At 36.0% G+C, this 13,197-nt stretch overlaps 1 protein-coding gene across 2 annotated transcripts; it reads left to right on the top strand.

Annotated features, from left to right (window-relative positions):
• Positions 1–8,576: 8,576 nt before the first annotated feature.
• On the top strand, positions 8,577–12,428 carry LOC111452024 (transcription repressor KAN1-like). 2 transcript variants are annotated; one of them, XM_023092541.1, is made up of 6 exons: positions 8,577–9,639; positions 9,852–9,928; positions 10,314–10,359; positions 11,344–11,512; positions 11,613–11,706; positions 12,053–12,141. In XM_023092541.1, the coding sequence occupies exons 1-6, from the start codon at positions 8,934–8,936 to the stop codon at positions 12,059–12,061; spliced, it is 1,101 nt and encodes a 366-aa protein (XP_022948309.1). In that variant the 5' UTR covers positions 8,577–8,933; the 3' UTR covers positions 12,062–12,141. The 2 variants fall into 2 exon arrangements, with proteins under 2 accessions (XP_022948309.1, XP_022948308.1); XM_023092540.1 differs by having other exon boundaries at positions 8,579–9,639; positions 12,040–12,428.
• Positions 12,429–13,197: the final 769 nt, after the last annotated feature.

The raw sequence follows: 13,197 nt of genomic DNA, 5'->3' as shown, positions 1-13,197 counted from the left end.
AAAAAAAAAAAAAAAAAAAAAAAAAAAAAAAAAAAAAAAAAAAAAAAAAAAAAAAACCTCTAATAGCTCGGTTCTCTAACTCTAGAGAAATTGAACTAGAAAAAAGCATATTGTCTGTGTCACATATTATTCCTAGTAAATCTAAACACAACTAACTCAACAAGGTCAAGCTCAGCTCAAACTAATTTTAGGAGAATCTATGAACTAACTTAATGTGGGAGCCCACATCAGATGGGGAGAAGAACGAAATATTCCTTATAAGAGTGTGAAAACCTCTCCCTAAAAAAAGCGTTTTGATGTACGTAATAGGCCAGAGCAGACAATATCGGCTAGCGGTGAGCTTGAGCTGTTACACCTAACTTATAAAGTTTTTCTTTATATAAATCTAACTCGACCCAAATAAATTGATAACCTAACTAAAATTGTAAAGTCCACCGCTAGCTGACATTGTCCTATTTGAACTTCCTCTCAAGGCTTTATTTGAGCTTCCTCTCAAGGCTGTAAGAAAGATTTCCACGCTTTATAAAGGGTGCTTCGTTCTCCTTCTCAACCGATGTGGGACATCACAAACACGAAACGAGTTAGATTGAGTTAGTCAGAATTTTCAAATCACCGAGCCTTTTGACCATTCCTATTAAATTCGAGAGTGAGTTTTAGGGTTTTTTTCCTTTAAAGAAAGGGTAGGTTTGTGGGTTATGGGGTAGGGTGCCCCCACTAAAGGCACCCACGCTCTCTACTTCATCTCTCTCTCTTTCCAATGCAAAAGGCTTAAATTTTTGTGGTTCAATCATAAAGCAATCGATTACAAAATCATTTCTTCATCTTTCACATCACACTCTGTTCCCTTCTGCTCCATTTGCATTTACTATTCTCTCTTTTCGAACAACGGGCCTTCTCTCTCTCTTGTCAACTTCATGCCAAGCCTTTTCCATTAAAATATAAATAAATTTGAAACGTTCGTGATTAAATGTGACATCCGAGTAAAGCAAGAGTACATAAATCAACCGAGATCATATCCAAACGAGAGCAGATATTGTCCTCTTTGGACACTTCAAGGCTTTAAAACGCCGACTACGAGAAGGTTTCCACACCCTTAAAGGGTCTTTTGTTTTCCTCCCCAACCAATGTGGGACATCACAATCCACCCCTCTTTGGGGCCAGCATCATACCTGGCACGCCGCCTCGTATCTACCCCCTTCGGGGAACAGCGAGAAGGCTGCCAAATCCACCCCTTTGGAGCCTAGCATCCTTACTGGCACATCGCCTCATGTGTACCCCCCTTTGGGAAACAACGAGAAGGTTGGCACATCGTCCGGTGTCTGACTCTGATACCATTTGTAACGACCCGGATATTGTCCTTTTTGAGATTTTCCTTTCGGGCTTTCCCTCGCTTTAAAACGCCTGCTAGGGAAGGTTTTCACACCCTTATAAAGGGTCTTTTGTTCTCCTCCCCAACCAACGTGTGACATCACATAATTAGACCATGTTGTAAGCAATAGCACGAAAATGTTGAGGTCATCCAGATTCCAAATCCTGAACATGGGTCGTTACATTAACGTTGACTTCTCTCAAAAGCATAGGTTTTTTTACAGATAACCAACACAAAAAATCTCACAGTTAATACAACAACCCAAGTCCACTGCTACTAGATATTGTCCACTTTACTAGATATTGTCCACTTTGACTCGTTATGTATCATTATCAGCCTCACAATTTTAAAACGCGTATGTTAGTGAGAGGTTACGACGTGTAATCCCACACATAAATTACCTAAATTTAAACTTCTCGATCTCAAACGTAATGAACAGAGACTTATTAAAACTACAGTATAAACGTAGTTTAGGGTAAAAGTCGATCCAACATATGGAGCCGAGCAGAAATTGAATTTTCCCAAAAAAAAAATGAAAAAAAACAAAACAAAGTAGTTATAACAATGGTCCTAGATTAATTTTTTTTTTTTTTTTTTTTTTAAATTTTAATGGAATGGTTCTAAAGGATAAAAATGGACAAAACTTTATGAGAATTAATTTAAATTTCTTGTCAGTTTAATTCTCCCAATGAATTAAATATCATCAATCATTAAGTAATGGGCAAACATATGCGTATTGTCCATTTAATTCGCATAAATAAATTAATTAATTCATGCAGAATTTTCTTTTTTTCCTTTTAAATTAATTAAATTAATAAATATTAAATAATTTTTTCCCCCGAAATTTAATTTCTGTCGGTTTGTGCAGCTCTGTACACAGCCCCCACACTGCATGGCTTCTTATTACATTTCTCTGCAAAATCCGACACTAAAAGATGTCTTTGGACATACTGAGATTTTCCAAAGGTCATTAATTAAGGCCTTTGTTATTGATAGTGTCCCAAAATTTCTTTATCTTTACGACCCAATTTGATCGATCGAGGTCGACAATAATTGAGTCTGTCGAATGAAAGTCTCATATCGACTAATTTAGGGAACGATCATGGGTTTATAATCAATGAATACTCTCTCTATTGGCACGAGACCTTTTGGGGAAGTCCAAAGTAAAGCCATGAGAGCTTATGCTCAAAGTGGACAATACCATATCATTGCGGAGAGTAGTGTTCATCTAACATGATATCAGAGTCATGTCCTAAACTTAGTCATATCAATAGAATCCGAAGACATAGTAAAAAATGACTAAAACTTCAAAAGAAAAAGAATCGAGCCGAGACGTACTTTGTTCAAAGGAGGTGTTGGATGAAAGTCTCACATAGGCTAATTTAGGGAATGATCATGAAAGTTAGCTTGTATAGACTGAATTAGGTTTTGCACTTTCAGTGTCTCGACGCTATGATGCTAACACCCTTTTCTGGCTCAAACCCGTAGTGGAAAAATTTATAGCATCTGTATTCGACCTTGATACTACATATTGTATGCTAATTTAGGGAATGATCATGGAAGTTAGCTCGTATAGACTGAATTAGGTTTTGTACTTTCAGTGTCTTGACGCCATGATGCTAACACCCTTTTCTGGCTCAAACCCGTAGTGGAAAAATTTATAGTATCTGTATTCGACCTTGATACTACATACGTATGCTTACCACAAGCTTGACTCGAGTGGATCACATTATATATACCTTTACCTTTTGGACGATACTATGTTATATCTCGAGAAAGAGAAACCCTAAACGATATGAAATTTTCTTTTAGAATTTACGGTATGAACTTTAAGATGAGACCAATAATTTACTTCCCACGTTCATAACTGATAACACCACAATGGAAAGAGATAAGAAAGAATATGAAAATCACTTTTTGTAAAGAGGGGTTTGCTTAGATGTATGGTTCTTTTTTCTGTTGTTAAAGAAAGCATTGAATGAGGAAACATGACAAGAGACCAAACAGAAGCAGAGAATCAGAACAAGGACTTTCCCATGATGTTTTGTTTTTGGTCTTGGAATCAAGAAAGATGATTTACTTCTTTCTCTATTTGTTGGTTCAAAAACAAAAGAGAATAATTGTGAGATCCATATCATCGAACGAAATATTCCTTATAGATTGGGAATAACGATTTCAACCCATTTTTCAATCACTCAAATTAGAGCTAAAGCTGATCATATCCATTAGCGGTAAGCTTGAGTTGTTATAATAATTGAACCATCAAGAAACCTATCGGGACTTAAACCTTTTAATAAGATTAATCATTCGTTTGATGTTAGATTTTGTGAGATTTCATATTTTAACTTGAAACGAGAAAATTGGCGTAAAATGGCATGTTTTCAAATTGTGACATGTTTTGTCCTTTCGATAAAAACTATCCCCACCAACCAACACGAGTCCTTCTTGCATGTTTTGTCCTCACTCACATGCATTCTAGAAAGGTACGCCTTGTTGATATAGACAGTAACTTTCATTTCCTCTCAGCCTTTCTTAGTCATCCTATCTTCACGATCACTTTTATTCAGATATGATCTCAGTTCATTCATGTATCTATCTTTTACTCGGGTGTCAAAATAATATTTTAAAAAATAAAGTAAAAAAGTAAGATAGATTGAGGTAGACAGCTATTGGAGAGCTTGAATGAATGAATGCAGCTGGTTTGACCCCACAAAGGAAAGAGAGTCAAATGGTGGGGGCATAATCTAAGAAGACTTTCATTCTCCAATATATTCTTTGAGAAGTATTACTCAGAGGAATATGTATAAAATATTGTCATTACTTTATACTTTTATCATATGCTTCTCTCACGGCATCTCTCCATCAACCCATATGCATATTCCATTCATATCTTAATTATTAGAGGGGTATTTTTGTCATTTCATGTTCTTTTTAGGTACATATATTTCAAAGATTGATTGATTTGACCTATTTTGGAGTTTGCTTCCATTCAATTAGGGTTTAGTTCAAATGGGTATTATATTTAACGTGTTTTTCGACTTTAAATCTTTCGATGCTGATGTCAGCTGTGACGATTGCACGTTTTCATTCATAGGAATACAATTACACCATGTTCTAAATATCGCTCTGTAATACCCTACACGAGTATGTCCTCGACATGTCAAAGAAAAAAAAGGTTAATATTAACTGACATGTAGAGACTAATTTTCAAATCAATTGATATTAGAGGTAAACTAAAACATGGGCAGACAAGAGACAACGTGACAAACTGAGCAAGAACTACTTAAGACACTTTAGTGGAAATCTGTAGGATGACTGGAGCCGTTGGATCTTGGTCAGTGCTGCAATAACTGAATAATCAAAAAGTTACGTGTCGAGCTTCAGCGCTTGAGAGTTGGCCATAGTTGTGGGTTCGAGTCCCGTTAGTCTTGATAGATCAAAATCCAATAAAAAAAATACAAATGAATTAATTTCTCCATTTTCTCGGGACGGGCAGGGGTTAATGACAAGTGGGCATGAACTGTAACCAAACAAAGAAAAGTCTGTCAACCACGAATTTCTGAACCATAAAGGGAACCACCCTATAAAGTCAAGAGCTTCACGATTGCAGGAGCTCGCCCAGGTCAAGGGTCTCCGAGAATAATATTCCATTAATTAATATAAATGAAAAGAAAAGGAAATAAATAGATAAATAAATGTGAAACTTCACAATCAATCAGCTGCATATATAGGCTAATGGGTAAGGAAGGCAATAGGACATATACATATAAGTTAGGACACTGCAAAGGGCCCCCTACCCTATTACCCTCTTGAAGAAGGAATACCTTTTGCTGCCCCAAACCCTAAACAAATGCAATGGACTAAACCTTTTCCCAACGTCCTTCGTATGAATAAATGTGGGTATTGAGTATTAGGTTTTCACATACACAAGAAAAGTTGGAACTCTGAATGATCTGAATCCCTATTAAAGTGGTTAAAGGAGGTGGTTGTGATTTGTCACTCTCACACATCTTTGTTATATGAATGCCTTTAATTTCTTTACGATCCGATCCGTTCATTCATGGCTCGACTACATAGTAATACACCAGCTCGAACCTTACAAATATCGAGAGCGGTTTTAATGACCCGTTTTATAATTTCTTATAAGTATTTTACCGAGAGATTAAAATGAGAAATGATATTTTTTTTGAACTTGTCAGTGGTACCCTATGACACCCTGAACCGATATCACATTTGAATGAGAACGACTTATACCAAGTACACGTTCTTAACCTCAATGGCTAAACGTGCTCCTCCTAAGAATTTTTCTGGGATGCATGTGAGTAAGGACAAAATATGCTGGAAGGACTCGTGTTGGTCTGTGGGAATAGTCTTCACTTTTAAGGAGTAGGTAACATGACTATATCGCAAAGGAACGTCAGGGTCATCAGGTGCTGAATTTCGATTTCGGATCTTGAACATGGGTCGTTACATACCCATTTGAAAAACGTTGAAAAGTGGTCGATAACATCCCTTTTCGATCAAGTTGACCTATATATATATATTATTTGTAAAGAAATTATTGATGGGTAATAATAAAATTTGAATTTTAATGCTTCATATTTGTCACATTCATAGGTTTTTGAGAAATTAAAAGAGTTTACTAAGTTTTTATCAAACAATTAATGAGAACCTTTGAGTAAAAGAAAAGAAAAGTAAACTTTAGTTCTTATTCTATTTATGATGTTAAAATGTCAAACTTCTTTCACCTTAATGTGACATTAAATTTTATAAAACATCGACCCCAGACTAAATGACGTTGAGCAAAAAACGGACAATATCTGCTAACAGTGGCCTCAGACTGTTACAAAAGGTATCAGAGCCAGACATCGGACGGTGACCCTCCAACAGGATAGGATCGTGAGATCCCACATTTTTTGGAGAGAGGAACAAACCATTTCTTATAAGGGTGTAAAAACTTCTCACTAGTAGACGCGTTTTAAAATTGTGAGGCTAACAGCGATATGTAACGAGCTAAAACGGATGATATCTACTAGCAGTGGCCCATACTGTTACAAAAGGTATGAGAGTCAAACATCGAACGACGACCCCCAACAGGGGAGGATCGTGAGATCCCACATTTGTTGGAGAGAGGAACGAACTATTTCTTATAAGGGTGTGCAAACTTCTCTCTAATAGACACGTTTTTAAATCGTGAGGCTGACAGTGATATGTAACGAGCTAAAACGGACAATATCTACTAGCAGTGACCTCGAGCTGTTATAATAAAGATTAGAGATATTGCTACTGAACCGCTCGAAACAAGAGAGAATTTTATAAGCTGAGGAAAGAGAGCATGCATTTAAAGAGGGGGTGAATCCCCAATAAGAAGCTTTGATGATCATGTGTACATATACACATGACAGTATTTAAGTCTAGGGTTTTGAAAGGGTCAAACCATAAAGACCATATAATAAAATAAAATTCAATATGATATTTTATATAATATGATTTATTTATATTCATATATATATATATATATATTTGCATGCCAGATAAGGATTGCTGAAAGATTAGAGAAGGAATATCTAGGAGAATGTAATGGAAAAGCATATAATAAAAAAAAAAAAAAATACACTAAGATCTAGAAGCTTCGTAAACGACATGTCGAATTTATTAAGGGAAGCAAACAAAAACACCTTTGTGGTCTGCAATCTAATCAAGGTCAATGCCTTCTGGCTCCTTTTTCTTATGATTTTTTTAATTAAAAAATAATGCAATTTTTTTTACTAAATTGATAATAAAAAAAAGATATTAATTTAAATTAAAAATTAAAATAGTTCAACTGGTTAAGACATATATCATCGGTTAAAAGATTTTTTACTCTCTCCCCCTTAAATGACTAATGGTAAAGGTAACGTGCAGACTTGAACCAACCACTCGACTCTGAGGCTTTCTCGGATCACGTTCTCTTGCTATTACTTCCTTTGCAGGGAATGAACTCGATCCATTATCCAGTTTGAAGGGAATCGTTCGTGTTATAAACCGTCGGGCTATGTAAATTGTACATAGCTCAACCGTCCATTAACCCAGATCAATGAACTTATAAATTATTTTTTTATTATCATAAATGAAATGCAAATTAATTTTAGAATAATTATGGTTCATTTACTGAAATAGAAGTGAAATTATTCTTTGTTGTGCTCTCATAGTACAAATTAAACAAAGAGTATTTATTTATAATATTGAATATGGAAATAAATATAAATTTCGTCCTTTGTAGGAAATGGAAATTACAAATTTATTTATTTAAAAAAGAAAATAATAATAATAATAAATAATAATGTGTGAGAGAGAAAAAGAGATGCGAAGAGGGTGGGGGAAAAGTATTCACACGTGATGCTGTCTTTCTCTCTCGGAACATTTTTTATCCCGCACTCTCCGGCCTTCTCAATAAATAATTTTTTTTAATTTATTTAAACAAATTATTTAATTTTGTTATTAAAAAATATTTAATTTTGTGAGACATAAATTTTGCTTGACAATAATATTTTAACTAGTTGAATTATATTCAAGTTGATTAAAAAAATAATTATATTGATATTTAATATAACTTTTCAATTTTTTAATTTGTGGGTGGGTGATTCAAACTCGAAACTCTTATGTGTGAATACTTTTTATGTGAGTTGAAGTTATGTTCTTACGATGTGATTTGAACTCGAGATGTTGTAGATTCAAACTGTGAGATCCCACATCAGTTAGAGAGTTAGAGAGGGGAACAAAGCATCTATTATAAAGATAGAGAAACCTCTGTCTAATAAATGCGTTTTAAAACTGTGAGGCTTACGACGATAGTCAAAGCAAACAATATTTACTAGCAATAGACTTAGACTATTACAAAGGGCATTAGAGTCAAGACACTAAGCGGTGTGCCAGCGAAGACGTTTTAAAATCCCACGTTGGTGGGAGAGGGGAATGAAACATTGAGTATAGAAACTTCTCCTTAGTAGATGCGTTTTAAAATCGTGAGCCTGACAGGTAACGGGTCAAAGCGGACAGTATCTATTCACCGACACAAATTTTTTCTCAAGACAGATGCCCGAAACACTTCCATTGGAATCTTTGACTAAAAATATAAAATTTTGAACTTTTTAAAATTTTTTATTTATCTATTTTGACTAGAGAGAGAATAGAAATAGAGTAAGAGGAGAGAGAAGGTTGTGCTATTCCTTCTTTCTTCTTCCTTCTTCCTTCTTCCTTCTTCTTCATTGTCATTTTCTGATATAAGCTCTTGAGAGAAACACCATAATACTCAAACCCCAAATCTCTCAAATTTTCTCTCTCTAACTCCACTTTCTCTCTCCTCACTTTCTCTCTCCTCATTTTCTCTCTCTACAGTCCATTTTCTCTCTCTACAGTCCATTTTCTCTTGATTTGGCTTTCTGGGTCGGATTTTTTCAAGTTTTTATGAGTTTTCCCATCTGGGTTTCATCATTAAACAACAAAAATCCCATCTTTCCCTTCCCCCATGAACACTTTCTTAAGCAACTAGAAGAAGAACAGCAAGAACAACAAGAACAAGGAGATGCCCTTGGAAGGGGTTTTTATTGAACCTTCTTCAACCCCACTTCCTGATCTCTCTCTTCAAATCAGCCCTCCAAATGCTTCTTCTTCTTCCTCCTCCTCCTCTAATTCTTCTTCAATTAAAACCCTCACCCATGGATTCCCTCAAACAAATTTTGATCTTTTGAGTAATTCCGATAACCCTCGTGCCCACACCGACCTCTCTCTCGGTACCAACAACGATCTTCCCGGCCGTGCACCGCTACCCCCGCCGCTCCACCATCTTCGCGGGGTTTCGGGGTTCGACGTATCAGACCGGTTGCGACCGATCAAAGGGATTCCCGTGTATCACAACCGCCCGTTTCCATTTTTGGCTGTAGATCAGAAAGATCATCGTTATCATCATCATCCTCATCAGAACCACCATCAATTTTCATCCTTCTACCCGAATTACCCGAACCCGAATGGAGTTCTTCAAACGGGTTATCGAAATTCCGCTGCGAGGTTCAACAATGGGACGGTTTCGGTTGAAGGAATTAAATCCTTGCATAGCAATAGTAATGCAGCTTCTTCTTCTTCTGATGTTTGTTCTCATGGAATGATGATGAGATCCAGATTCTTGCAGAAGCTTCCTCCTAAAAGAAGTATGAGAGCTCCTAGAATGAGATGGACTACCTCCTTACATGCTCGTTTCGTTCACGCCGTCGAACATCTCGGCGGCCACGAAAGTAAACAACAAACCCTTTTTCTCTTCCGATCTCTGTCTCTAATATTCGAGTACTTTTTTATTTTGATTCATTCCTATTGTTTAATTTCACCAATTCGATCCATCGTAAGAGGGTATGATTAAGAACATCCTCGTAAAAACACCCGAACATTAGAAACCAAAACATCTAAACATTAATTTATCAGAAAAATGTGTTTTTTTTTTTTTTTGTAGGAGCAACCCCAAAGTCAGTTCTTGAGCTGATGGATGTTAAGGATCTAACATTGGCTCATGTCAAGAGCCATTTACAGGTAATCATCTTTAAAACCCTTCATTGTAATCACAAATCTTGCCTTTTTTCTCTCTCATATTGTCAGTGATTCAATGAATGAATGAATGAATGAGTATTGTACTTTAATGGATGGCTATCAATCAGTGTGAGCCCTTTTTTTTCTTCCTTTTCAGAAACACAAATTCATATCTTTTTCTGATTTGAAACAGATTGAAAGAGAAAAGAAAGAGAAAAAGTTGTCATGATTACAAAATAATATGAACTTTGATCCAAAAATGAATGACTCCTCGTGACTAATGATGAAATCTAGACAGTCCGAGAGAGCCCACAACTCAGAGAAAAGAATTAAAAAATTAATTTAAATGAAATGAGTTCCCAATGACTTGTTTTTTTTTCTTTATCAGATGTATCGGACTGTTAAGACCACTGACAAGCCAGCAGCCTCCTCAGGTAATTCGTATTGTTTGGCTCTTCTTTTGTTTCTCTTTTTTCTTGTTCTAATTTGTTTTCGAAACCCGAGTTAGGGCGTATAGGGTGTGAGTTGGACTTGAGGGCGGTTCGGCTTTCTAAGCTCGAGTGAAAGTCGAGATGTGAATCGTAGCTCGAGCGTTGAATCAATAGACTTGAATCGTAGTTACGGGTGTCGATATGATTAAATTTTTTTCTGGGTCATCAACTAAAGTTTTTTTTTTTTATAGCTAATTTGTGATTTGACATGGACTTAAGGGAGGTTCGGCTTTCAAAGATTGAGAGAAAATTGAACCTAAAACGAGCTGGGAATCATAGCTCGAGCGGAGAATCAACAAATTTGAATCGTAGTTCCCGGATGTTGATGTGATTAAATTTATCGTGGGTTATCGAGTAAAGTTTTTATTATAGCTAATTCGTGATTTGACATTAAAAGTTGGACTTAAGGGAGGTTTGGCTTTCGAAGCTCGAGCGAAAGCTGAACCTAGAACGAGCTGGAAATTGTAGCTCGAGTGGAGAATCAAAAAACTTGAATCGTAGTTCACGGGTGTTAATGTGATTAAATTTATCGTGGGTTATTGACTAAAGTTTTTTATTATAGTTAATTCGTGATTTGACACTAAAAGTTGGACTTAAGGGAGGTTTGGCTTTCGAAGCTCGAGCAGAGAATCAACCGTCTTGAATTATAGCTCCTGAGTGTCGATATGATTAAATTTATCGTGGGTCATCGACTCTTAATTCGTGATTTGACATTAAAAAAAATTTTTGTTCGAACTTTGATTATGATGTTATTTTATTTTACAAAATTTCAAATTCACGAGTTTGGAGAAAAATTCAAGTGTTAATATAATTAAAGTTATGGTATATCATTGACTTTAATGTCAGATTCGTGATTTAATATAAAGTAAATATCGATTTGATATCTTGTTCTGATTAATGATTTAATTCATTATTTGATTGATGAAGGCCAATCAGATGGTTCGGGTGACGATGACGTATCTCCTACAATATGCACGGGCCGAGGGGACAATGCCCCAAGGCAATTTTCCGATCAAAGAGCTCCACTGGAGCGGTCCGGCCAGCCACCGCCGGATTTGGAATTTGGCTCCTCCACTCTTTGGTCTAATTCTTCAAGGTTAGTTCGTTTTTCCATTTTGTGTTTTTTAAAAATTTTAATACATCGATTTATAAAAATTAAGAAACATGTTCGAGAATGATTTCGCCTGATTTTGTAGAGATGTATGGCCACAAACGAACTCTAATGAAACGGATGTCATTAGATCAAATTCATCTACCCAAATGCAACAAAAACCCATGCATCAAATCGAGGTACCATTTACAATTAAATTTATATTATGATCGATTAGATTTAGTTCGGTCGAGTTTAAGCAGTTTCAATGATGCACGAGTGAATATACAGATCTAAGAGTCAGTACAGAATCGTATATTCAAACTCTCGCACGAATGTCGGTTTTCACGTAAATATCGAAACCCTAAAACTAGGATCAATATAGGGATTTAGTTGACTTTCGTAGTGTCGTGTTCTTCTCGATTAATAGAATGACCTACTTATGGGTTCTCGTTCATGAACTCGAACGTTTAAAGTCTAGTGATTGATTCAAAATCGGGTTCGGGGCACGGATTAAGAAATTTGTGTGACAGGAATGTGATTCAGGTGCAATGAAGAGATACAATAATTCAGAGTTCAAGAAGCCAAGCTTGGAATTCAGGTTAGGCAGAGCAGAATGGGATCTCAAAGAAGACTAACAGTTTAATTTCTTTTTTTTTTTTTTTTTGGGTTTTTTTTTTTTTGGAATCTCTGTTGATTGAGTTGATGATCTTGGTGATTGTTGCTAATGCTATCATAATAGATAATAGAGATACACAAATGAAAGAAGTGAATCATATTTTGATACTCATTACATCTAATGTTTATATAATCATTGTAGATATGGGGAACGGACTCGAGTTCGGTTACGTTTCGAGTTTTGTACGATCTAAAATTAGATCAAATTGAATGGTGCTTAAACTAATGGTATTTTGTTGATATATTTCTCGTCTTACTTACCACATACATCTGGTTTGTCAAAGCTAAAGAATCCTACCGTAATAGTTCAAGCTCATTGCTAGCAGATGTTGTTGTCTTCGGGTTTTTCATTTCGGGCTAGCGGTGGGTTTGGGCTGACTGTTGCCTAAACCCATTACTAGCCGATATTGTTCTATTTGGGCTTTCCATTTCGAGCTAGCGGTGGACTTGGACTTTTGCCCAACTCCACCGTTAGCAGTTGTTCTCTTTGGGTTTTCTCTTTCATCTAGTGTGTCTTGACTACTAGACCAGTTCAATCTCTACTAGCTTTAGTTTTAGTGTCGTAGCCATCTCCTTTCGGGTTAACGGTGGGTTTGGACTGATTGTTGCCCAAATCTACTGCTAGCAAATATTGTTTTATTTCGGCTTTCCCTTTCGGGTTAGTGGTGGATTTGGATTGTTGTCCAACCCCACCGCTAATCGATATTGTTCTCTTTGGACTTTCACTTTTGAACTAGTAGTGGGTTTAGACTATTACACTACTGTCTCCACTACTAGACTAGCTCAATCTCCACTAGCTCTAGTTTTAGTGTCGTAGCCATCTCAACTCATAATTTTTTTCTTTTGTTTAAACTCAACCTATTTCGAATAAGTTGATAACTCGATTCAAACGATAGTTAGGCTCAGAGATATCCACAAGCGAGGTGGGGACAACGCATCCCATCTCCGAGAAATTCTTCATTTATTTTTACGTGAATCGCCACGAGAAATCCCTACAAAAAAAAAAAAAAAAA

Source organism: Cucurbita moschata, unplaced genomic scaffold, assembly GCF_002738365.1.
Source record: "Cucurbita moschata cultivar Rifu unplaced genomic scaffold, Cmos_1.0 Cmo_Scf00014, whole genome shotgun sequence".
Taxonomy (NCBI): domain Eukaryota; kingdom Viridiplantae; phylum Streptophyta; class Magnoliopsida; order Cucurbitales; family Cucurbitaceae; genus Cucurbita; species Cucurbita moschata.
The sequence above is the reverse complement of the archived record's forward strand: the minus strand, read 5'-3'. Positions and strand labels throughout refer to the sequence as shown.